Source organism: Ailuropoda melanoleuca, chromosome 4, assembly GCF_002007445.2.
Source record: "Ailuropoda melanoleuca isolate Jingjing chromosome 4, ASM200744v2, whole genome shotgun sequence".
Classification (NCBI taxonomy): Eukaryota; Metazoa; Chordata; class Mammalia; order Carnivora; family Ursidae; genus Ailuropoda; species Ailuropoda melanoleuca.
This window is the reverse complement of record NC_048221.1, coordinates 133,047,639-133,075,109: the sequence shown is the minus strand read 5'-3', so window position 1 is coordinate 133,075,109 and position 27,471 is coordinate 133,047,639. Positions and strand designations below refer to the sequence as shown.

At 38.7% G+C, this 27,471-nt stretch overlaps 1 protein-coding gene across 2 annotated transcripts in view; it reads right to left on the bottom strand.

The window, feature by feature from the left end:
* NBAS (NBAS subunit of NRZ tethering complex) overlaps nucleotides 1-26,344 on the bottom strand; it is a 336,415-nt gene extending 310,071 nt beyond the window's left edge. The window contains exons 1-8 of one of the 2 annotated variants that reach the window (XM_034659882.1): nucleotides 25,958-26,344; nucleotides 23,754-23,808; nucleotides 21,597-21,633; nucleotides 19,192-19,269; nucleotides 18,785-18,832; nucleotides 12,849-12,892; nucleotides 3,103-3,236; nucleotides 710-843 (exon numbers count right to left, since the gene is read on the bottom strand). In XM_034659882.1, coding sequence (XP_034515773.1) covers nucleotides 710-843; nucleotides 3,103-3,236; nucleotides 12,849-12,892; nucleotides 18,785-18,832; nucleotides 19,192-19,269; nucleotides 21,597-21,633; nucleotides 23,754-23,808; nucleotides 25,958-26,074 — 647 coding nt within the window. In that variant the 5' untranslated portion in view covers nucleotides 26,075-26,344. Of the gene's footprint in view, nucleotides 1-709; nucleotides 844-3,102; nucleotides 3,237-11,628; nucleotides 11,751-12,848; nucleotides 12,893-18,784; nucleotides 18,833-19,191; nucleotides 19,270-21,596; nucleotides 21,634-23,753; nucleotides 23,809-25,957 lie in introns of those variants that run through there. The other variant, XM_034659883.1, reaches the window with a different exon arrangement.
* Between the last annotated feature and the right edge of the window lie 1,127 nt (nucleotides 26,345-27,471).

Genomic DNA, 27,471 nt, shown 5'->3' with positions numbered 1-27,471 from the left:
TACTTTGTTGTAACAACTCAAACTAAGACACATGAAATATTCATACAGTGAAATACATTTTTATTATAATAAAATGGAATAAACTACTGATACATGAAAAAATACAAATAAATCTCAAAATATGCTCGGTGAAGGAAGTCTTAGACAGGAGAGTGCATACCATGAATCCATTAATGTGAATTACCAGGACAGGCAAAACTTATCTAGGATGGATAAGCTGGGGGGGTAGGGTGGACAGATTTACTGGGAAGGAGCATGAGAGAACTTTCTAGCATGATGGTAATGTGCTGTGTCTTGATAGAGGTTTGAACTTACAGCGTATGCATTTGTCATAATTCATTGGCTGGTATACTTAAGATCTATACATATCACTGTATGCAAATTTTGTTTAAAAAGAGAAAACTATAAGCAAATCTTAAACTTTAATGACATGCATACTAAAGTATATAAGTACTAAATGAAATTCATTAAAAAATAACATTGATTAGATGGAGGGATGGACAGAAATGTGAAATAGCAAGTATAGTAAAATGCTAATTATAGAATTTCAGTGAAGATATAGGAGTATTCACTATAAAACGGTTTCAAACTGTTATATTTGCAATTTTTCACAATAAATTGCTGAAAGAACAAACAACACAAAATCTGATACTAAGCCAGAGAAAAACATTATTTCAAATAAGAGTTCCAAAATAAAATATATTTTTACCTTACAAGGTAACTTTTCAGGTCTCCTCGGTAATTGATGACCAGGAGTTCTGCAGACCATTGTGCACTGGCTTTATATTCTAAAAATATCAACCCAGCAATGGCATAGCTCAAATCACCTGCTAAACTGGATGCCTGTAGAAGAGAGGTAGATTAAGTTACTAAAAAGATACCAGATAGAAGTTAACACATGTATGTACAGTCGGAAGACATCCCAGACACTGGCCTTGCCAGGTACACATTGAAACAGTCCCAGAACTGCTCTGTATGCTTAAGAATCATGCAAATCAGAGCGCCTAGAACCAGACAGCCAACTTTAGACCTGCCCTCCCAACAAAGGCTATAGCCACACAACCCTCTTTGGATGAGACATTCACTGGGATACGTAAGTTTCTGTTAAGATTGTACTTGTAGTGGGGGGGGAGGGGGTAAGTAATCCCACCATTCAGCCTCAAAACATTCTAAGATACAGAGTTCAGCTACAAGCTCCCAAATGTTGACTTTCATTGCCAGCAGTAAACAATGCTTAAAAATAAATCAAAAATACGCATCACCGGGATGGGTAGTGAGGAGGACACATATTGCATGGTGCACTGGATGTTATACGCAAATAATGAATCATGAAACATTGCATCAAAAACGGGGATGTACTGTATGGTGACTAATATAACAAAATAAAAATTATTTAAAAAATAAAAATTAAAATAAAAAATAAAAAAGTCTTGGGGCACCCGGGTGGCCCAGATGGTTGAGCGTCTGACCCTTGGTTTCAGCTCAGGTCTCATCCCAGGGTCATGAGATCGAGCCCCAAGTCAGGCTCTGCACTCAGGGCAGAGTCCACTTGTGTTTCTCTCTCACTCTGCCCCTCCCCACCGCACCACCCCCACACACATATGCATGCACGTGCTCTAATAAATAAACCTTAAAAAAAAAAAAAAGCGCCTCAATTACTTCCACTTGCCCCATCAAGGAACTAAAAGGAAAAAACACTTAAAACATTCACTCAATGACAACCTTCTTCCACGAACTAAATATCAAGCTAATTGCTAAGGATCTCAAGGCATGTGCACCTTGGGAAGCTCACATAATAAAGTTTATCACACTGAATGACTAGACCTCACTGTCAAGAACCACAAAATAAATACTGTGGCCACATGTGGCTACTGAACACTTAATATATGGCTAGTCCTAACTGAGACAGACTATTAATATAAAAATAAACATGACATTTCAAAGACTTGGTACCAAAGAAAGTAGAATATCTCATTAATAATCTTTACATTGATTACATATTGAAATAATATTTATGATATACTAGAGTATATAATAAACTTCACCTGTTTAACTCTTAATGCAACTACTAGAAATTTAAAATTACAATGTGATCATAGATATAATTCACATTACTTTTCTATCAGACAGCGCTAGTCTAGAAAACAGTGATCCAAACTCATTAGTTTGGTTCCCCTGAACTTCCATAATCTGAGCCTAACACAGTTTTTCAAGTTTCTCCAGTTATTATTTCTGAACAAAAATCATTCTCTATATCACAGGTTCTTATCCCTAGCTTCTCATTAAAAATCAGCTGAAAATCTTGTAGACAATACTAATGCCCAGAGCCCACTCCAAACAATTAAATCAGAATTTCTCTGCGTTGAGCCTAGACAATCAAGTCATTTTTCTGTTGTTTTCTTTTCTTTACAAAGCTTCCCAGCTGATCCTAAGATGCACAAGGGTTAGCACTGCTGTTCTACATGCCTCTGCATCTTGTTCATTCAAGGAAGAAGGATACAAAGTAAAAAGCAGTGGATTCCTGAAAGAAACACACATTAACTGGATTGCCATGGGAAAAGTCATTCAATACCTCTCAATTTCAGTTTTTTGAACTGTAATATGTGGATAATATCTGGACAATCTATTCAAAGGGTTGTTGTGAATATTAACTAAGAATATATATCAAACTCATTAATAAAGTATAAAGCACTATACAAATACAAGTTATTACCACCATTAATTTTTTCTCCACTCTCCCTTTCAATTTCTATCCCCTTTAGGGTAACAAATTCCAACTCCGCAGAAAGCTGTTCCTATTGTGACAGCCCACTGACTACTTTCCCTCAATGGAACTTCCTAACATTTTTCTGTACCTCTGTTTAGTATTTACTTACCACTATGTTTCCATAATGGTAGATTACTGCTGAATACTACAGCATTACAAAATACAAAGAAAAAATATTTCATGTACAGATATCTACTAGATTCTAAATATCTTAAGTTCACAACTTATTCAGATTTATAGGTCTATTTCCCCTCTCTTCGCATTGGGTCACTCAAGTATCTTCACATATTTTTTTGAATGCCTTTTATGTAATCAGTTTAAGGTTAGGCACGTACCGGGGTAATAACAAAGAGTTCACTTCCCATGAGATCAAACACCCTCACGGTTCCTGTACTTTCAGCATAGGCCAGCAGGGTACAATCATAACTCCATGCCACACGTCTCCACTGGGGTTTCGGGTCTTTTGGAACTAGAATGAAAAGAAAAGAAGTGCTTTTAACAATGTGTCCTACAGATGGTTAACATTTACAGTTACTGCAACTAAACTAACTATTCAACTACGTTACATCCTCTCCCAAGGATTTCCAATGCTTCAGTTCAATAGAAAAGAACACTTTCCAAAAAGCATTCCAAGTAAGAGTGGAAAATATAAACCACAGCAAACTCAGCGCCACTTACTTAAGAAGCAAAGACCACTGACACCCATGGTCTACCGAACGCTGAGCAGGCCCTGGTCTGGCAAAGGCTCAGAATAGTAGACCTCAAAACATTTATGAAATTAAGACAGATCAAAAGCATAGAGAATGGGCAGAAAATAATTTCCAATCCAATCAGTTCAGCTCCTCTAACAGCAAAAAATGAAAATTTCCACTGAGATCTTTTAAATATATCAAATATAGATAACAAGGAAATACGACACAGAGTTATACAGACACAGTATTGGAGAAATATATATACACACGTATCATACACCAACATATGTATTAGGTGAATCAAGTACTATCCCTAATCAGTCCCACAATTATAATATTTTAATAGTCAACCTTAATAATCCAACACCTTTTTTCTGCTCTGAATTTTTCAGTACAATAATGAGAAAGGTTGTCAGCTGCATAAAAAAAAGAAAAAAGGGACCATGAAACTCTAAACTGTTAGATTTGTTCGAGGTTTTTGAGGTCTTGCTGGCTTCAGTGTCCCCTCGTTAGAATTCCAGAACTGAAGAGACCAGCAGAACCCCCCTTTACCAGCTGGGATTCCAAGTGATTAGGGGACTGACAAGGTGACATTGAGAGTTGAGAGCAAAGAAAGCCCAGAAACTACGTGTCCCACCTTCCCAGTGAGCAGCTCAGTACCACACACTGCCTCTCAGTCCGAGTTTGGACTGAGCCTCAGGACTGCCTCAGAAGGTTTCCAAGATTCACAGGCTTCTCTGTCTTCCCTGCTAAACCCCAGTCAGGCGTCCTCATCTCTTGCTGAGCCTCTTTCGACAGCCTCCTAACTGGTCTCCTGCCTTCAGTTTCCCCCCAGTCCTCCCCTCAATACTCTCCAAAGAGATCTTTCTACAAAGGGGAACAGATCACATCCTGCAGCCACATGGTTCTCCATTTCCAACAGAACCGGGTCCAGACTCCCCCACAGACATGGAAGGCCCTTACAGAGGGCCCCATCACAGCCTTCCAGTGTCGCCTCCCACCACTTCTTCCACCACACAGCTAGTAAGCCACCAACAACACAGCCACCTGGCAAATAAGCAAAGCATGCACACTCGAGTCTGTCTTTCATTCACATTGCTGCCTCTGCCTAGAATGTTCTTCTTCAGCACTCCCCAAAAGGTTCGCTTTTGTTACAACCACCTGTGATAACAAATGGCTCCCTCCTCCTTCCTTGGCACTCTTCGAAACTGACTGCTCTCTTCTCTGTGCCCAAATATGCTGTACGAAACTCTTCCACAGCATTTATCACATCACATTATGTTGTTTACGGGACTATTTCCCCCACGAGTCTCTGAGTTCCATAAAATCCACAGACAGTGTCCTATTCAACACTGCCATCCTAGAACTTGGAACGGAAAGTGATTAGTGTTTCACTAATGAGTGAAGACTAACTCTTTCAGGAAAATCTATACTAACAGGGCAAGGCAATGGTAAGAGTTTACCAACCCTCAAGGACTACCAATTAAACGTGAATTACCTCACTGGTCTTCTCTCCACCTAAAGAGGTACTACAGAATTCAGACTTCCCTCTTCTCTCTGTGATATACGCAACAGATGTTCTGTATATGAGGAAAGGATGCTAGGCATCAAGGAGTTTCTTTATTCTGACTATTGATCAACAGGTAAAAAGCAAACCAAAAAAAAAAAAAAAAAAAATCCAAGAGGGGCCCTTGAACACAGGAGTGGATATATTAAAAACAAACAAAATACTACACACAGTCTAGAAAAACAATTTTTTTAATGGGAATAAAATGAGGGAAAAGATCAGTTCTCTATCTTTATAAAGCTTTAAAAAAAATCCAACTTGAAAGTAAACAAAGGCACAAAATGATAAACAACACAGGAATAGAAGACTTGCTTACACACAAATGCTACACAAACACCAGGGGGGATAATTTAATGCCCTGAAAAACATTTACGTGCTGAAGAAACACAAAAACATTTTTCCATTATTACTGTTTTACCTGTGATAACAGGTTTTTTCCTCTTATCTCATTTTGATAGGATAAATAGATTTATGTACCACATTCTTTATCTAAAATAAGTTTCATCTGAAAGGGATTTGTTTTTACTATTACTTCTAGTTATAACCAGTAGCTCCAGAAAACTCAGCATGTGTTTTGACCCAGATAAAGATATGTTTTCATTACAAAATAAGATTTCACATAACAATATAAAAAAAGGTTTTTCTCACCAGATTTTTCCAGCTGACTGTGTGGTTTTGGAGAGAATGAACAGTCCAGATTTTTACAAAGCAAGTGTCAATGGGGTTGTCTGCAAAGCATTCAGAAAGGCTGCTGGTAAAACTGAGCCTGCAATCTGACACCTGCACACTTTTCACGGTGAAAGTTTCTTCTTGCTCACATCTTGCACCAGCTGTGGCCCTTCAACCCACCCGGTTGCCAAGTTCTTTCCCACCTTGCGTGTTTGTCTGTGTTGTTTTCTCTTTCCCTAAGTCCTTTCCTGGCTCCTTTTCGTCTTTCAGATCTCAATTTTTCAAAATTTTTTCAGTTTCTCAAATCTCTCAGTGATACATATCATTTCCACAGGATGCATTCTCAGGCCATCCTATCTACGCAGCGTCAAGGCCCCATTATTCTCCACTGCCCAATGATTTCACGTTCTTCACATCTCTTGCTCCAAACAATTATGCATGTGTTTGTCTACTTTTTATCGTCTATTCATTGAACTATAAATTCCAAGATGCCAGGTGCTGGGCCCATTCTATTCATAATTGCATTCCCAGTGCCCAGCACTCTGGTGGTAGTAACAGGCACTCAAGTGCTAACAGAAGACATTCGATTCCAGTGTTCACCCACCCAGACTGGAAAAGGTAATGGAGAAAGATTAAGATGCAAGGAACACTGGGTTCTATTCTCAGCGCTGCCATAAAATGAAGGGGCATGACCTTGGGAGATCACGGAGGTGCAGCTCCCTCATTTGCAAAATGAAGGGCTGAATGAACAATCTCTTCCAGGGAGCAAGAGCAAACTAGTGGAGCTATAAAGACTTGCTGAGAAGCTAAATATCAGTAAAGACATGAGAAAAATGTTACAGTCCTGGAATAAGAAAGGTCTAACCACGAAGAGAAACCCTGAAATTATACAGGAAAAAAAGTGACAAATGCCGTTACCAAAAAAAAAGTTCTGTGGACCAAATAAAAAACACCATAACAAATCTAAAAGGAAATCGATTGGGTGAAAATATTTGCAACATATATGACAGAGAGTTAACATTCATACTATCACACCAATAAGAAAAAGTCAAGTAATCTAAGAGTAATATAGGCAAAAGGATATGATCTAACAATTCACAAAAAAAAAAGCCACTTAACATATGCTCTACCTAATAAGTAAAAATATGCAAATTGAAAATGAGATGCTTTTTTTTTTCCTTTGCCTGTGAACCTATCGAATATTTTTTAAATAGATAGCATACGGGGCTGACAGTTGAGAAAAGAAACCGCTTCAATCATACCTTTCTCATAGTTGTATAAATAGGTGTAACTTTCTGGAAAGAATTATAGTGGTAGCTATTTTGAATACTATACCCAGAGACAAAGAGGATGTTCTTTCCAGTGCTAGGGGAGGGGGATGGGGGCAAAGATGGGTAAGAGAAAGAGGAAGAAAACAAGCCACTATAAACAACCTAAATTTCTATCAAAAGGGGAATAAAAAATGTGTGGTTCACATTCTTACAATGGAATACTGTGGCTACATTTAAAAGACTGAAAAGCATCTGTACATACTGACTGGGAAAGACATCAATACAGTCAGAGGGAGAGCAAGCTGGAGAACAAACTATATAAGATGACCTTGTTTTGTTAAAGAAAACAGTCAATCCACATATATACAGGTTTATATATGCATAGAAGTTTTTATATTAAATTAATATAAATTCCTATGAAAAATGCAAATTGAAAAGAAACTTTATTTTTACCTTTTTCTACTTCTACGTTGTTTGAATTTGTTATACATGTGTACTGCTTTTGTCATTAAAAAAAAAAACAAAAACCCAGGGTAACCAGTTTCAGATTAGATCTTCCACCGTAAAAGAAAAATAGGTCAAAATAACTATTTTCAGACATTATACTACAGGCAGTGCGAGACTGTGATCGCTGGGAGAAGCCAAATTCAGCCAATAGTACCTTCCGGACCATGGAGCATGAAAAGGAACCTCCAACAGCACGTGCAAGTCTCAGTGAACACAGCAGATAAAGAATGGAGTTTGGAGCTGCTACACTGAATCCACTCTGTAAGGCACGTTCCAGAAGGAACTGAGGCAGAGAAGGAGCTATAAAAATCTGCAGAGATGAACCCGGGGTCTTCAGCACCCCCCCCCCACATGCACGCACGCACGCGCACAGATATTCTGCAGGGCCAAGAACAGGAAGACTACTGGGGAAAAAAACTGCCTGAGCTTGGAGAGGGTTTGGAATGTTAGAATTCCACCCCATCGGAGTGGAGAGATGTCAATAAACACTCCGAGCTCTCATAGGAGATCCCAGAAAGACCCTACCTTAAAGTAGGACTAATCTAACCCCAAAGTAAAAGCTATTCTAAACCATACCCTCTAAGAGTTAAAAAGAAGCCTTAAAAGATTAAGCTGATCCACAAAAAAATGAACCATATCCCAGAACAAAACTCAATACTCTATTAGGGGAAGATAACAAAACTTACTAACTCCATAATGTTGAACATACAATCTAAAGTGTTAGAAAAAAAATAAAATAGTAAAAAAATAAAAAATAAGGGGCGCCTGGGTGGTTTAGCCAGTTAAGTGTCTGAATCTTGATCTCCACTCAGGTCTTGATCTCAGGGTCATGAGTTCAAGCCCCGTGCTGGCTTCCAAGCTGGGCATGTACCCTCCTTAAAAAAAGTTTTTTTAAATAAAAAAAGATTAATTAAGAGTACTAGGTGTTTTATGCAACTGATAAATCACTACATTCTACCCCGGCAACTAATAATATGGTGTATGTTAATTACATTGAATTTAAATGAAGAATTTTTAAAAATTAAATCAACTGATCACAAATTTAAAAAAATAAAATTAAAAAATAAAGTGTTAGATATACGAGGCATGAAAATATCCATAAACATGGGAAAACTCAACCAATAGAAACACACCCAGAAATGATACAAATTAAGGAATAAGCAGACAAGGGCTTCAAAACAGCTATTAAAGCATATTTGGGAATTCAAAGGAAAACAAACATAAGGAATATATAGAGAATCTCAACAAAAATATAACGGAAACTACGAAATATCAAGCCAATTTTAGAAATACAAAAACACAAAGGACAGTGTCTCAGCTTGGGCTGTCATGGGGCCCACCAGGCCACCAGTGGGCTGGTGGGATCTCAACATACTTACAACAGGCAAGCTGCTCCTTAGTGCTTGCCTATTGCGAGTATGGTTTATGGGAAGTATGGTTTACGGGAAGTATGGTAAGCTCTGGTTTACGGGATCTCAAAGTCAGAAATATGAGAAAAATCTCTTAACAGTACAGCTCTAGAAAAAAAAAATCTGCCTTCTAATTCCATATGCCATTATTTAGGTCACTGTTCAAGGCAGAAAGAGAAGGCTAATATTTATGGCCTGGCAAACAGAACCAAAACAAGTTGCAAACATTTTAAACATTCTCAAATGGCATATATTTTATAAAGCAATAATTGAAAAATATCAAAGTGGAACGAAATAGTTCTTATTTTAGTTTGCAGACCCTGCAATATATAGTTTCAAAAAGGCATTAACAACAATCTGGCTCCTTCTCCCCAAGCATACACAGGAAATATCATTTGGCGTACGAGAGTTATTCCCATAAAGATGAGTCCGATAATAAGCAAATGATCATTACCTCAAATTATATGAAACGGAAAGAAGCCATTAATGCAGCATTAAGGTCATAAATCCACACATGTGGAAGCCAACAAAATAAAACATTAGTTCTCAAAGCATTATTATCCCATCCATGCTGCCACATTAACTGTACACACTAAAACCTCTAACAAATATTGTAATTTGTGTGAAATACAGAGGGTTAAGCTTCCCATTTTCATGTTAACTTGCAGATCTCTCAGATTATGTACTGGCTAAGAGTGAGTGTCTAATGTCACAGCTCAAAAGGGCCCAGAATGTCTGAATCACTCCAGCATTCTGAACATGCTTCTCAGCAGCTCACTGCAGGCTCCCAAGCCCTCACCTGACAAAAGCACAGCATTGGGGAAAAAGATGATTGAATATCCATTCCTAAATTATTCTTCTGGGAACTTCTTGATCCTTACACATTACGTAAGCCAGGTCTGGTCTACTTTAGTAAGCGCTGGTGAGGAGATAATTGAAAGCAAATTCAAAAAATGCCAGAGCTTGCACAACACTACTCGTCTAGTATTCTCAACAGGATACTAAGCAAACAGAGCCCCTTATCTATTCTTTGTGGTATGTATACACATTTGTGTGCATAAGGAATAAAAACCCTGAAAATCATGCCAATTGTCCATAATGTTTAACTATGTATATACAACTATTATAAATATGTATACAGTCATGAATTTCTAGAATTAACTCACAGGAATAGGCAAATATACTTTGTTCATACACAAACTCACAAAAATCATTGTAATAGTTCCCCAGTGTCATTACCCAATTGAAAGGATTGAGAATTGTATACCTACTATGTGAAAGAGTTGCTGAGCATCAGGAACAAAAAAGTTGAGTAAGATGGAAGCCCTGCTTTCAAAGAATTTATAATCTAAGCAGGAATCAGATAAGCAAATCAACAATTAAGGGGGAAAAAAGTAGAGCAGCCTGAGTGTGGGGATACATGTACAAACAAGTCCTAGGAAACATAAAGAAAGATGTACAAATGATGAGGAAGTGGGCAGGAAGGGAAGGTTTCCCAAGAGAGTGGATGCCTGAACTAAAATACGCAAGACTCATTAATTAAATATAAAAGTGGAGCTTCTAGGGAAAAAGAACTATCTGTACCAAGGCATGAAAAGCACGATGGGGCTGGAAATGCAAAAGCTGCTTTGTACAAGAACACAGGATGTACGGCAGAGGGATCTGAAGGGAAAGACTGACTGAAAGGTCAGAAAAAATGAGCAGTATTCCACAGTCAGTGGGAAACAACTGAAAGATGCCAGGCAGAATGACAGGACTAGCAGTGGTGGCGGTAATAAAAGCTTAACGTCTCCTAAGTATTTAGTATGTGTCAGACATTATCCTAAGAGCTTTGCATGTGTTAGCTCATATTATTTTTTTCCACAAACTCAGTCTGTAACATTATGCCATTACAGGTAATTGAGGCTCCAAGAGTAAGGTAACTTGTCCAAGGTCACATTTCTAGAAAGCAGGGAGCCAGATATGAAGGGTAATTGGATGGAATTCCCATTTAACAGCAATCAGTCTGGCAAGCAGTGTGCAGTGTGGATCAGTGAGAGGCAAACAGAAGAAAACCTGATCAGGAGACTGTTGTTTAAACACACACACACACAACACCTTAGTGAAAATATTAAAAGCCTGAGCTAGGGCTGTGATGGCAGAAGAGGAGGCCGGAGACATTTTCACAGGGTTCCCAGGGCTTGAAGCTAAGCAAAGGTAAGGCCTCCCCATTGTGTCACTCAGAACAGTGCAGTGAAGTATTTCTCTCTTCCCTGATGGACTGCAAACCCTTAAATCAAGATCACCCATAGCTTACTTCTCATTTTATACACAGCGCCTAGGAGAGTGCCTGGCACATGGCAGCAGCTTGATATTTGTCAAATAAAGACAAAAGAGAAGGAAAAAGAATGAGAAAACATGTTGATTTCTGGCTTGGTACGGATAATGGTGTATCACTGACAATCCAGGGGACAGAGCCAAGGAACAGATTACAAGAAGAGGTAAGTTTATATAAACAAATAGGCAGTTTTACGTTTGCTTTTAAGTTATAATACATACCGCGCATGCAGACATCTCTGTAAGAACTATTACTACCTTACCACTAGCAGATGTGGAATTATGGAAGTATAGCGATTCTGACATACTAATAGAATATCACCATTCACAACAAAACTGAAAACATCTTTTAAACGTCTGACCTTTATTTTTCCGAACACAAGCGGATGGCCAAAAAGGAGGAAAATGAGAAGGAAACTGAGACACTCACCAATGGCGCATCTGACAAGGAGCTTAAGACCAGCATTTCCACAGGGAAGTTGGGGGAAATCCTCCGTACTACCATCATTTTGTAGGTTTCAAAACTATCGATGTCTTCCTTCTCGCTCTTTCACTGTCAAGGATTTATCATTTTACCCTAATGCTACTTGGAGATAAGGTATGTATTCTATGTTCTTCCAATTAAATGAGAAAATGCATATAAAGCCCTAAATACAGTGTGTGGCACAAGGTAAGGACACTATAAATGTCTGTCATCATCACAACAACCATGATTGCCATCCTTAGGATTCCTACAACCATGACACTGTTAAACTGACCCAAGGTCAGACAAATGGAACTGCAGGTCCCTAAGTAAAACATAGAGAATAGCTGTATTTACTTAACAGCACCGTCCTAATTATTTTCTTCCTGTAAAGTTCCCTCTGCCTTTTCATACCTGCTCCTACAGACAGCTTCTCCTAACTTCTACTCATCTCTTAGGCTGCTTTCCAAAGTCACTTTTTCTCAACAATCTCCTCTCACACCCCTGGTTAAACGCTCACTCTGCTCTGTACTTTTCCTTCATCAGGTTTGTCGAAGTTAGTAATTATATTCTGAGTGTCTATATACCTGAAGAGGTAGGGGACGATACCTTTTTGTTCATAGACATATCCCTAGTATCCTGCAAAATGGTTCATATACATAAACCATAGTAATTTGTGCTAAATACATCAGAATGATCAAATCCCAGATTTTTGTTTACTAGTCTATACCTAACCAACTCTTGACTTATACATAATTTTCCTTTTTTTTTTTTTTTTTGCACTGAATTCAAAATAAAAGCCTAGAGGCACCTGGCTGGCTCAGTCAGTAGAGCATGTGACTTGATCTCGAGGTCAGGGGTTCAAGCCCCAAATTGGGTGGACAGAGTACATTAAAAAAAAAAAGAAAAGAAAAAAAACACTAGAGACACAAATACTTCATCCCAAAACTGGCGTAGACTTTTATTTTAAAATAGTTTCAATTTCAAATCTCTTCAAAATGTCCAAAATGGACAATGCAAAACATTTAAGGGCAGTAAGAGAATTCAGTTAAGAAGTTTTAGAATTATTTTAATGGTGTCACAGCAATCTTTATTAATATTTAATATCTACTCTGGCTTTTACGGAATACTGTTAACTGTTGTTAAGTTTGAAACTTTCATTTTTTCAATATTTTGGAAACTCTTACCTTGACATTTCCCAATAATAGACGTAAAGTCATCCTTTGCAGACCTGCAAAATATGTGTAAAATTAGGCCAACAGTTTCACCACAACGACACTATTTCGCCATACTATGAAACCCCACAAAAACGATGAAGTATACAACTTGTCTACCCAACACTAAACCAGTCCTTCTCTCAGACATGGATTTATGCTCAAACAAGACCCTTCCATTGGTGACGTTTTCTTCCAAACCTTATTTCACCAGAAACAGAGTTCCACCCAGAATAAAATGTAAGGTAAGTTAGATAAAGCATGGTCTTTTAATACGATACAGATGCATGGCCCCTCCGCAATGGTTCTGATTCAGCAAATATGGAACGGGGCCCGAGCAACAATATTTTTTAAAGCTCCACAGATTGCTCTTGGTCAAGAACTATGGTCTGTATCATATTACAAAGTTTAAATCACTTAGGGAAAAAAATCTTGCTTTAATAAATCAAATAGCTTTAACAGGTGACCGTATTTGTTACCAGTGACCTATTTAAATCCGTGATCTTGAAATATATACCAAAGTAATATAATTATTGTATGTTCAAAAATGAAAATTGGTAAGCCTTCTAGAAAATAATTTAGTAACAATTATCAAAAAACCTTAATGCCCACGTAATTTGATCTAGCAATTCAACTTCTATAATGAAGTTATCCCTGAGAAATAATTACAGATACACACAGAGCTCAAGGAAATTCATGCAGCCTAATTTATGAAAGAGAAAAATACACCCAGTAGAAGATTAGATTTTGCTAATGCATTCAATGAAATATTATGCAATTACTGTATGTGATTTGAAAATTAATATATTATGAACATCTTCTCATAAGTTATCAAGAAAACAGGTATCGGGGCGCCTGGGTGGCACAGCGGTTAAGCATCTGCCTTCGGCTTAGGGTGTGATCCCAGCGTTATGGGATGGAGCCGCACATCAAGCTCTTCTGCTATGAGCCTGCTTCTTCCTCTCCCACACCCCCTGCTTGTGCTCCCTTTCTCCCTGGCTGTCTCTATCTCTGTCGAATAAATAAATAAAATCTTTAAAAAAAAAAAAAAAAGAAAACAGGTATCAAACAGAATGTAAAGAATGTATTGTTAGGCTAAAGATAACACCCACCCACACAAAAGGTGCAAAGAACATACAGATTTTGGCTGACCTGTAGGTAATTTGCAGTTCTTTCTTAAATACATAACTTTTTCTAATATTGGTAAAATGACTAAGCATCACTTTTTAAACAAATTGTAAAGACTAATATTTATTAAAATACGACAAAAGCCGATTATAAATATGGTAATAAATTTCTTCAAGAAATTGACTATTCAGCCTCTGAGTAGAATACAGCAGAAAGAACATGGTCTTTGAAGTGAGGCTGGCCTGATTTCAGATCATCTGGGTAACCTGGACAAAATATTCAATAGGAGTTTCATATCCTCTCAATAAAATAGAATGGGTAATAGCAACTTCATGGCTTGGGAAAGGACTAAAGAAGAGATTACATATAAATTAGCACAAACTAAACCTAAGTCGGTATTTATTACTTTCATCCTTAATATCATCACAAATCATAGCCTCTCTTTTGCTGGGGAAGGGGAGGGAGGGAGACATAAATTTGGTTCTGTCAAAACTTCACAAATATATTCACTTAAGCAAATTTGGGGGAGGGTGTCTTTTTTCATGTGTCCCTTACTTCAATGCTTTTTGTTGTGCTCTGTGATGGCTCCTAATTTGTTCCCGTATTTATAACAGCTCATAATCATAAGAAATTGCTACTTCACTATTTAGGAAAAAAGGAAACAATTATTAGCACTTATAATATGTAATTACTGCCAAATTACAAATTAAAGTAGCAATTCACAAGAAGTCACTTTTTATCCATGTGAGCCCCACACATAAGCACGTTAGGGATGCCGTCTCAGAGCAAAGGATTGCAGTCATCTGCCACTCACTATAAACATACTGGGGAACAGCAGCCCTGGACGGATCCTGCAAAAGGCAGGGCTCTCTCTGAACTTAAACTAACATACACGTGTTTCAGCTTTTCATTTTTTCTCCTCAAAAAACATTTCCTATTTATGACTGCTTCCAAGTATTGACCAGACACTAGAGCAATCTTTCATATTCTAATACAATCAACAAATACTGACCGGATACCAGGTGCCTACTAGGAGCACTACCGGAGCCAATCTTGCATCGTATGTGTTCCTCACCACAGCACAAAAAACAAACGTGGAACAGTAAGAACAAAAATCTTAAGCTCAGGCACAGCCACTGTGCATAATGTTTACTTTGAGGACTTACCCTGCCCTTTTTCTTTGCTAACCATCCCATATCTTTTTTTTTTTTTTAAGATTTTATTTATTTATTTGTCAGGGAGAGAGAGAGAGCACAAGCAGGAGGAGCAGCAGGCAGAGGGAGAAGCAGGCTCCCTGCTGACCAGGGAGCCCCATATGGGACTCAATCCCAGAACTCTAGGATCATGACCCAAGCTGAAGGCAGACGCTTAACCAACTGAGCCACCCAGGCGTCCCAACCATTCCATATCTTTGCTCAAACGCTCCTTCTTTCAGGTTACTACAAAGTATATCTATCAATTCAGCAAGAGGAACCGACTGCCAACTCCGAGCAGGTCAGTGGACTGTGCCCTGTAATGCCCTCCCAGCATCTGTTTCTTCTATCCCACTTACAAACACCTCACTTATTCATCAAACATCAACTAAGCACTTATTATGTTTAAGGAAATATAAGCTGCTAGGGAGGGGCGCCTGGGTGGCTCAGTCGATTAAGCATCTGACTCTTGATTTCTGCTCAGGTCATGATCTTAGGGTCCTGGGATCAAGCACCTCATTGGGTTCCACGCTCAGAGGGGAGTCTGCTAGAGATTTTCTCTCTCCTTCTGCACCTTCCCCTGCTCGTGTATGTTCTCTCTCTCTCACTTTCTAATGCTCTCTAAAATAAAATCTTCAGGGGCGCCTGGGTGGCTCAGTTGGTTAAACAGCTGCCTTTGGCTCAGGTCATGATCCCAGAGTCCTGGGATGGAACCCCACATCAGGCTCCCTGCTCAGCGAAGAGCCTGCTTCTTCCTCTGCCCCTCACCCCGCTCATGCTCTCTCTTTCTCTCTCGCTCTCTCAAATAAATAAAATAAAAATCTTTAAAAAAAATAAAACAAAGTAAAAAAAATAAAATAAAATCTTCAATAAACTGCTGAGGGAGAAAGGACAGGGCCTGCGTCCTTCCAAGGAACACACAGTGTAACTGGACTTGCAGACAACAGATCCCACTCACACAGAATTTTAAGTAAATGACCACCCGGGAGCTGTGCAAAGCAGTGGCCCTAACTATACCAGGGGAAACCCACATGTAAGCACACACGCATATATGGCTAAACAGCATGATCAAAAGGTAGTACAGTGGTTAAGAGCAGGAACACTGAAGCTAAAATGGTAGATTTCAAATCCTCAAGCAAGTAATTTAACCATATTCTATCAGCTTCATTTCTAAAATGGAGAAAAATAGCAATACCTACCTCATAGGGCTTCTACAAAGATTAAATGAATTAACACATGCAAAGCACTTACTAAATGCCAAAGGCGTTAGCCTATCATTAAGTATAATAGTGTTGATTTCAGGAGCATAAAGGATTGGTACCAAACCACTGAGGGGGAGGGGTGGGTCCACAGGGAGCGGGTTCCTGGAAAGTTTCCTGGTGGAATTCATGCCTCACCATGTAAGACTCCTTAGATACACTAATGCTATCAAAAGCTTTTGCAAATTACACACCAATGAATACGATCTTGATGAGCATCACTTCCGCTGCCTAGAGCTCGTCCCTTGCCACTTAGTCTGAACACGAGTGAACTCCTAGAGTTGGGTATCTGTACAAGTGTTATAAACATTTTACACACTAACAAGCCAGTAGCAAATCCTTTTATAAAAGCAAATTTTTTTTATTCGTTTCATCAAAAATTTTATTAACGAGTTCCAGAAACCATTGGTCAAACTCTTCCTCACTAGCCTAAATATCAATCCCACCCCTACATGCACATCCTGACCCGAACACCTAAGATCATTCCACTGATGTTCTCATTTCATGGGAGAAAGATGGAAATTTTGACGATTAACTGCTATTTATAAAGTTACACCATAAGCACATTTCTCAAAAAGATACATTTCACATTACTGCAACAAACAGAATAACAAGTACTCGCCCATTTCTATGAACAACGGAAGTACAAAAATTGTGCCAGCCTGATGCTTACTGATGCTGTGGGGAAAAAAGAGGGACCCGCCTATCAAAGCCACACCATATTAAGTAATGCAGTTTTGAAAGGCTTTCAATATTGCCAATCATCTCCATCCTGACGATTTTAAGAGGGATCATGAAACAAAGCCTCCAAGGGATGCCCCAAAGGGAGCAAGTCCTCTGTCTACTCCCCCACAAGCTGAGCGGTCCAGTTCTGTTTGGATAACTAGAAAAAGAAATTACACAAACAGAAAGCTAAAACCAGTGTGATAACAACTGAATGCTCATTATGCTATGTTTAGTCGCGAATAATGAAGTATCAGAAAAAAAGTTTTGACCGATATCTAGACATCCTGAAATTTCGGTCTCATTGTTTATTTTTTAAAAACCAAAAGCTACGCCTTGCCTGAAGAAGTAGCCTCTGATTTTAGAAATGCAACATGTTTAGTCTGCTATTGGTAATTTCCAGAAAAAATTAACTAGTTTTCCTAAGTTGCTATTGTTGCTACTTCTTTCACAACTGATATACTACTTAAAAATAAAGTACATGGGGGCGCCTGGGTGGCACAGCGGTTAAGCGTCTGCCTTTGGCTCAGGGCGTGATCCCGGCGTTATGGGATCGAGCCACATCAGGCTCCTCTGCTATGAGCCTGCTTCTTCCTCTCCCACTCCCCCTGCGTGTGTTCCCTCTCTCGCTAGCTGTCTCTATCTCTGTCAAATAAATAAATAAAATCTTAAAAAAATAAAAAATAAAAAATAAAAATAAATAAAGTACATGGGGGCACCTGGGTGGCACAGCGGTTAAGCGTCTGCCTTCAGCTCAGGGCGTGATCCCGGCGTTATGGGATCGAGCCCCACGTCAGGCTCCTCCACTATGAGCCTGCTTCTTCCTCTCCCACTCCCCCTGCTTGTGTTCCCTCTCTCACTGGCTGTCTCTATCTCTGTCAAATAAATAAATAAAATCTTAAAAAAAATAAATAAATAAAGTACATGGAGGGGTCTCTGGGTGGCTCAGTCGGTTAAGCATCTGACTTCAGCTCAGATCATGATCTCGGGTCCTGGGATCCACCCTGTGTCAGGGCCCCTTGCTGAGCGGGGAGTCTGCTTCTCCCTCCTCTCCCTCTCCCTCTGCTTGTGCTAGTAAATTTGTTTTAAAAAATCTTTAAAAAAATAAAGTACATGGATAGCCCAACTTAGAGAAGCCTTCTAGATGTGTAAATAAGTCTCTGTCATCTTGAGACATTCAGTAGTACGTCACTGGTCTCAAGTAATATGCAATCCTCGTCTTTTGCAGACCTATATTCCATCTACAGCTTTATGCCAACAGAGCAAAGTAGTCCCTACTTTAATACCTTCTTGAGCATCTGTTTTAGCTGACTCAGCAGTAACTAGTCAAACAAGAGTGACTTCTAGAGTTGTGAAGATATGCCTTGTCTACTGAAAAAGTAAAATTTTCAGGTGACAGCAGACTGATCTGGGGAAATAGACTGTGCTACTCTGACAAATAGCCTTCATCCTGTAATTGGCATAAGTTGGTGTCTGACACCTCACAAAATTATGTGAGTTAACAGTAAAGTCCCTTTAAATATGCCCCTTCAAAAATCTTAGTTCCCATAAATTAAGTAAAAGTTTCTCAGGAGAAATTTTAAATATGAATAATATTAACAATTACCTGATCTCCACACACTGATCTTGAACAGCAGCCAAAAGCTTTCCATTGCTTTCATGGGAGAGAAAGAGAAAAAAAATCTATATGAATATTTGTAGCAGTCATCAACAAAGATGGAATGACTTTAAGAAGTTAAAATCATTTTTAAATGCTTTCACATCTTCAATTATCCAACTTTTGAACTTAAAGTAAATGAGTATAAAGGTACCAAAGTGTACACAAAAATAATTCAATACAGTTGAATTAATACATTTAAATGATACCAATCAGATGTGACAAAGTGAATTCACATACAATAAAAAAATTGAATAAAATCAAGACTGCAAGCCTAAAGACTCCAAAATTAATATCCATAATGAAATTTAAGTGCTAATCCCAGTAGAGAAACACATAAATTTTTAACACCTTACCTTGCAAGTACCAAGTGCCAGTTTATCTGTTTATTAACCAAGCGAACCAGTCCATCAGGGAGCAAAAAAGGCACAGGGCTGAAACAACACATTAGCTAACTTAAAATTCAATCGTGAAAGACATATATAAGTAAATAAATATTATAAATAGCATATAGAGCTACAGCAAGATAAGATTTTTTTTCATTAGAATATAAGATTTGAATATTGGTAAACCCCAAACTAAAAGTTACTAATGAGTTATCTTCAATTTGACCACATACATATCTCTTTTTCTAGAAAAACATGGTGGTATGTTCAAATATATAAATTGTATGTCCTTTCTAAGGAAAGGATATCAAGGATACCAGTAACATAGCAGAGCCTGTAAGAAACTCTTCCTGTTACACACACCTAGAAATTCTGACTCATCTCTAACAAATTCTAGTATACAGCTAAACTCACAAGAACGAAAGAAATCTTCAAGTGTTAGAAATGAAAGGGGAACTTAAAGTTAGAATTGGGTACAGGTACAGAACTCAAAACAGAAAGTAACACCTGGGACAGGAAAGGAGCTGCAGGGCACAGAAAGAACAGAAGCTGGAAGGGAGACTCCTGCAAGGCCAGCACTGCCCTTGAGCCCTTGATGTGACTGCACTCTCAGTGAAAGGTGGACTAGACAAACCTCGCCATGGGCAGGGGGCATGGGGCATTGTTCAGGAATGTCATCTCTGTCTGGAATTCGGTCTGTGGGAGGATGAGAATGAAATCCCCTATGACAAAGAAAAACCCCAAGCTTTTACTACGTGCAAGATCAGACCATAATTTCACTTCACTCAAGTGGTACAAGAATGACCAAGCATAAGCTCACAATAACATCATTCACAAAAGACAGTAGGAAAGGATTCACCGTCAGTGTCTGAGCAGACACAACAAATCCAGAGTAACACAGGAGGAAATCAAGAAAATAGATGGAAAAGAATAAAGAAAACAAGCTGGTGGAAAAAAAAAAAAAACCGCTATGGAAATTAGAAAACAAAAAGGTAAAAGTATCAGTAATATACATTAAGCATAGTTACGTTCATTTCGAAAACACAAAATATTTTATACCATGGTAGTTACAGAAGTATTATAACAAAGATATGAAACATGCATGTGAATGATACCATCAAGGTGAGCATGACAATTTCCTCTGGAGGGGAATGGGGTGGGGGAAATGAGTTGTAACATTTTGCATAAAAAGAGGGGAAAAGGCTATCTGAACCAAACAGCAACAACTGCCTAATTCACATGTAGATAATACCATAATAAACTTGTTAGGACTTACAGTGTCTATAAAACTCCCATTCTGTTTATAATACTTCATAATTAAAAGAAAAAAAAACTTTAAAAGAAAAATGCACTTGAAACAAATATTGCCCCAAACCTTTAGGTTTAATTACTATAAACTCAAGAGCAAAAACTGAACTTTTTTCAGATAACTGTATGTTATTTATGAAAGTAACATATCATGGGGAAGATTAAATAATCATTTCATGGTGCATTGACCTATACTGACATATTTTCTGCCCACACTTCCCTAAGATGTTCAGGACTAGCAAGCTAGATCAACCAGTGAGCTCAGGAAAAAACAGCCTACCTCTTAAATACTCCTCCCTGTCCCTGCCCCTGCCTCAGCTCTCATCTCTTTACCCTATCATACTGGGCACACACCCCCAAAAAAGAGATAAAATTAAATAAGAAATTTAAATTATACATATATACTACACACACACACACACACACACACACAGCAGAAAAACATCAGAGCTAATCTAGAGAAGAGCCAAAGGTCTCTTTTATAAAACTTTATATCTCTGGAGCCTTTAAGATTAGATGTCCTTAAACAATCTGTGTTAAATAAACCTATAAAACAATTCCTATACACCTATCTAAAAGGAGAACTATATCATTTGTCAGAATGATCATTTCTTTGTTTAAGGCTGAACACCTGCACCACGCCTAAAAAGACTTAACACCCAAAAGAATTAAAAAGTACCCAAGAACTGAAACATAAAGGACCTTGCCTAATGCACCGCAACTGAATCCTGACCACAAGAATTGTTGATACAAGAAGAACAAAATTGTTTTTAAAAAGATCCCCAAGCTCCAGACCCACCATGTGGGCATTCAAGATAAGGCTGAGAACACTCATCGGAGAAAGCAGAAGTCATCTGGCAATATTGTGAATAATGACTAAAGAACAAAAATTACCCTTAGTCAACTGAGATATATTGTCAGCATATCAACCATTTGAAAAGGTCTATTTCATTCACCTGAATGTCAGCATCCATATCACTATCTGGGATTCGATTCTGAAAACTTAAGTCATAAGGAGGATAATATTTATATTTGACATTCACACTGTTCTCCGAAGGGACACTTACCTGTACCAGATGTATTGGCGTAAAAATAATAAACGATCTGTAATAAAAATAACAAAACCAAATATGAATCAGCTGTTCTTTAGCAATCACTTTCACAATAGCTTCAGTGACAATATATCTAAAATATCCTGCAGAGTCATTACAAAATATAGAGAACAAAATTCTTAAAGTAAAGGAATACAATCTAATATAAACTATAAGTTTTATAAGATAATACATTTGTGTATATTAAGTCCCACGTTTGTGTTACTCAAAACTTTGAGCATTTCCTAACAGTACAAAAAGGAAATGTGGGAAATGTAGTTTGAGATGTTAAATTTCACCAAAGAGGCTTTAATAAAACCAAGGAGTAGAAGTCATAGTAATCACCCTTTAAAATCAAAATATTTGTATAAAAATTAAGGTATTATTTTGTACTTTAAACGAGGTTTAAAAAATAATAATACCTAAAATGCAGAAGTCCATGGGAAACAAAATCTCTAATACACTGAAAATAAAGGGACATCTCACTTAAGTAGAGTCGGAGGCTAGAAGGGGGAGCAGTACCACTCAACATCAATGACAGGAAAAAGTGTCAGGCTTCAAAAGAAGAACCATCAACAGGAAATTATCATCAGTTATAGGCCCCAAGAAGGAAGAGATGTACCGTCACACTACCTACAAGAAATGGACTCCCCCAGCAACTCAAGCAATAAGAAACCAACATCACCCTGAATGCTTTTCTCCAATGGACTTTCGTTCAAAACAACCCCTCCCAACTTCCTCCTCCAGAAAATAATGTTATTCTCCTCTGTTTGGACTTAGCTATGGTTTTACTGTAACTTGCTTGTCCTGAATTGCAATTCTCTTACTCCTGAATAAACCCTCTTTTGCTGGTAAAATAACTGACAGTTTTACTTTTAAGATTAACTACTCTACTGACAAATAACGTTTTATATGATCGCATTTAAAATGTGTATGTGAGTATGGACATGTAGGTGTAGATCAATGAAAAAAAGTCTGAAGGGTAACAGATTTTCTCCAGGTGGTAAAATGAGAAATTGTTCATTCGAATTTGTGGTTATCCATATTCTCCGAATTTCTCTAAATGAATTTTATTACCTGTGTACATTTTCTAAATTATCAAAATTTTAAAACATTTGTCACAATGCAAATTGAATATGCTAGTGCTTATAACAGAAGATAAAATTATAGTTAATTTCAAGTACTTAACTCCTCTGAAACTGAATCTTCTCTGGGTAAATAAGTAGTTCAAATTCACCAGTACTACAAGGACAAGCTTTGGAGCCAGAGAGACATGTAGTCAAATTCCAAATGAGTGACCATGGACAAGTTTCCTCATTGAAAAATATGAACTTGTAATAGCACCTACCGTGATGGTCTAATAAAGGATTAGATCAATAAATATATATAAAGTTCTCACAGCACCGGCTTAACGCAGCCAGTGCTCAAGACTTTCTCAGATACTGTGAGCTCATATGCAAACTCTGTCAGGAGTTACATGAACACTCTGGTTAACCAAATTTTTAATCTGAATAACTCTGACCAGATGTTGCTGGAACATCATGTAAACCATTTAAAACAGCTTGTCACTGTCTTTTCACTTTCAATGTCCAGACTCTGAGACTCATATTGGGTCTGATTTTTTTCATTTCTTCTAGAACACATTCATAATAGTTAACCTTAAGCCATACCTCAGCTCTAAGCTGCATTAAAAATGTGTGTGTGTGTACATACATATACATACATAAATTTGTACACACATATACAAATATATACATATATAAAATTAAACTCAGGTAACATGTGTGCTATTCACTTTTATCAGGCTCTATAAGTCTAAAGAACATTTTAAAATTCCTAAAGTTTTGGGACGTCTGGGTTGCTCAGTCAGTTAAGTGTCTGCTTTTGGCTAAGGTCATGATCCCAGGGTCCGACTGAGCCCTGCATTTGGGTTCCTTGCTCAGTAGGGAGCCTGCTTCTCCCTCTACCTGACACTCCCCCTGCTTGTGCTCTGACAAATAAATAAAAATCATTTTTAAAATAAATCAATAAATAAATAAAATTCCTAAAGTTTCAAAACCAGTAAAGTTATAAATGAAGTGAAAAAAATTATCTAACTATATCATTACATAGAGAAAAATAAGCTATATTTACCTCTAATTGCTTTTGTGATGATAAAGGATGCGCCATGTTTTCGGTTGCCTCTAGACTGCAATGGGAAAAAAGAATATTACATTTGAGAATTTTCTAGTAATACTTATAGAGTATATAGTTACATTTCTTTGCTAATACGCAGTGCAGGGTACAAGGTACCAGTATTTAAGAACCACTATTTAGGAACAAAAGAAGTAGAAGCAGGACTGAAAACAGTGAGAGCAAAAGTAAGCACGGTAGAGTTACAAGCATTTGTCAGGACAAATTTTGCAGGGGAGGACAAGGATTAAAGGTGGAAACTCAAACACCAAATATCAAAACACCAGTCCAGAGACAGAAAAAGTCAAGGGCAAAGACCATATTGGTTGCCAGTACAGCAGTCTACTTGGGCGGGTCAGAAAGGCCTAAAATAATTTTTGCTTGCAGGAAAAGTGCTCATATGGATTAATAAACTCGTACCTGGAGGCATATTTGAGTAGGTGTTGTGTATCCACAGAGAAAATGCCACTAACACACACACTGATATACAACTGCTATATTAAATAGTTCCTAAGTACAGACTAAACACTAAGCTATATAGCAGGCACTACAAATAATAAGATGTACTAATGTGCTGTTAAGAGAGGAACGAGGACATACAGTAAGTGCAGACAGATACCGCTTGAAAGCACAGAAAAGGTATTTCATTCCACAAACATGAATTGATTATCCACTGGGCAATAATACACAATTTAGTCCTGGGGAGGGTTATAAAGATGAATCAGATGTAATCGCCATCTAAGAGCTTGACGTTGTAAGGTGAAATCAATAGAACCAAAACAAAAACAAAAACAAAAAAAAAGTGCTATGAGGTTTCAATGTAAGTTGAGGCTGAGCTTTTTAAAATCAATTTATAATGTTAAGCATTCTGAAATATCCTGAAATTAACCAGTGGATGCTAAGAAGTGAATACGCATCCTTTTTCGACCAATAGCAGCAGCAACAGCCTCCTAGCTACATACCCTATAATATTCACATTGTTCAAGACCAACAGAAACTAAGTAAATACTTGAAAAACAATAAGTGCAGCCTAAAAAAATACATTATTCAAGACAAGCAAAAACTGCAATGGGAAGAAGGTTAAAGAAAAACTATAAACTTTATAGATAGGAGAATGAGCAGTTTCTCCAGTAAAGAAACAGGAAAGATGTTGTAAAAAAGAATTCATATGTCAGGACTCCCTGATCTTTAATAAAAGTCCTTTTGAATCTTGTTGCATTCCCGGAGTCTAAAACGACAGGCACTCAGTAAGTATGCTGAATAAATGTGGATTCCTGGCTCCTACTGTTCACCTTGTGCTGGGAGGCCCTCTCTACAGATCCACTGAAAACCCTAAGGTCCAGTTAAGGTTATCAACCCCTTTAACCCCTTCTTCAGCAAGGAACCCAACCCCAGGTCAGCAGCTCCTCACTCTTTCCTGTCGTGGCATTTTGTTCGCACCACTATCACAGAGCAATTATACTAAGTGACAAAAACGGTTTATTGGAGGTCTCCCACCTAGACTGCAGACACTACAAAAGTTATTCACCTTTGTATGCCCACCGCCTTACACATGGCGGTGTACATTATCTGGGACATGGACGGACACACATGTACATTATCTGGGACATGGACGGACACACTAGCACATGAAATGCTTGTTTACTGAAATACACAGGAATGGGTGCAATGCAGCACCAAGGAGGAGTAAAGGTGTGATGCCACGCTCCGCGGCGGCCCTCCAGATGCCGAGGTGACTGTAGGATCCTGGAAAGTTCTCCTACTGCAGATAAGAATCAGCCCCGGTCAGCTCTTGCCTGGCCTCCCGGAAAGGACCACCGAGAATTCAGGCAGCAGGAGGAGCCTGAAGTTCAACATTGTGCCTCCCCTCCAAATACGGACAGTGGAACTGAGACCCGGAATGGGAAGGTTCGTCGTGCCCCAGCCCTCGAGGTTCTGCCCTGCCGACCGAATTCGGGAGTCCAGGAGGGATCTCAGGTACCTCTGGCTTTAGGGGACCCAGACCCCTGTTAGCCCGCGGTGCCGTTGCCAAGGCGACAGCACCAGCAGCAGAGCCCTGCTCCCCCTCCCACCCGGCTCCACTCCCTACGTGGCTCCAGCTACGTGGCACTGCCCGGATAGCGCCCGTGCCAAGCTGGCCGCAGCTCTGGAGGGGCCTAGTTCACCTGTACTTCTGTCTCCGAGGGCCACTCGGTGTTGACCAACAAGTCATAGAGAATCGTCTCCTCCTCGCCCTCCGCTGTGGCTGGATTCACAGCCAGCGCTGACTCGGAGGCCGCCATGTTCGCCCCGGAGCTGAGCAACCAGAGCAGGGCCACTACGGCGTCTGGCAAAGGACAAACTTCCTAGGCCGCTGTCGCTTTTGATTCACGAGAAGGAGGTGTGGTTAACTGGGAGTGGAAAGGAAACGCTGGATTAACCCTTTAAAGAGTAGGAAGTACAGTTACTGTTGCTTGTCTAGAGTAGGATTTAGGTCCTGGTCCTGGGGCGCCCCTTGTTTATTAATCTGCGTGAGATTAACAAATCTAAATACCTCCTATCCAGCCAGCTTCTATAAAACAAAAATGGTAAAAGTATCTAAGATGCTAGCATTCATTTGCGTATCCGTCGCCAAGTACATAAAGAGTTCCAACAGTGGTTTTTAAATAAACACCGAAATTTTTGCAACTCAATAGATTAAGCAAATGACAGGTGTTAGAGGAATGATGCTCAGAAAAGGCAACAAAGGTCCCAGAGTCAAGAGCAGCTTCCTGGAGGAGTGGAGATTTTCCTTGGTCATCAACATTAAGTAGAATTTGAATCAAGCCCAGAAGGTTTGGGGAGAGCATCTCAAGTAAGGGGAGATGGGGTGAGCAAAGACAGGCAGAAAAATACATACATTGAAAGAGCAGGCAGCGGAATGTAACCCAAGTGGGAAAAGGGTATGGAGGCAATGAACTTGAAATAATACATTGAGTACCTATTTGGAGAAAGCTAAAATGCCAGCCTCATTTGTTCATTTATTTAACAAGTGCCTCCACATGAAAAACTCTATACTTGTAAACAGAGTCTATCGTTAACCTAATGAATATACAGTGTACAAGAAATTAGCACTGTGTCACATTCAAAAGACACACAAATACTGAAGATTTCTTGCAGGAATTATATTGCATAATATCCAGTAAGATGCATTAGGCAATAATGCAATTAAAAGCCTCAGCTGGGAAGCCTAGGGATCCCATTTCTTTCAAAGTTAAATGACCTTAAAGCCGGCCCTATATCGCCAGTCCACTCCCCTCACTCTCTCACCTCACCCCTGCTCCTCACCCTGCCACCTTCAGCCACACTGACCTTGCTCTTTCTGAACATTATGTCTCCCCTCCATACTTCAGGGACTTTGCAAGGGTTTTTCCCTCTGTTTGGAAGGCTTTCTACCAGATATTTGTCTCTCCCTCATTTCCAAGTTTTTGTTCAAATGTCACCTTCTCTCCGGAAGCCTAGCCTGACTTCTTGTTTTTAAATTTGTAACCCCCTTCCCTGAACTCCAGATCTCCAGATCCCCCTTACCTTCTGTTTTTTTTCCATAACACTTATCACCCAAACTGCTATCTAATGTACATTTTGTTCTGTTTGTTGTCTGTCCCCATTCACTAAAATGTAGGCTCCACTCGGACAGAGTGTGCTACCATATACGTATCAA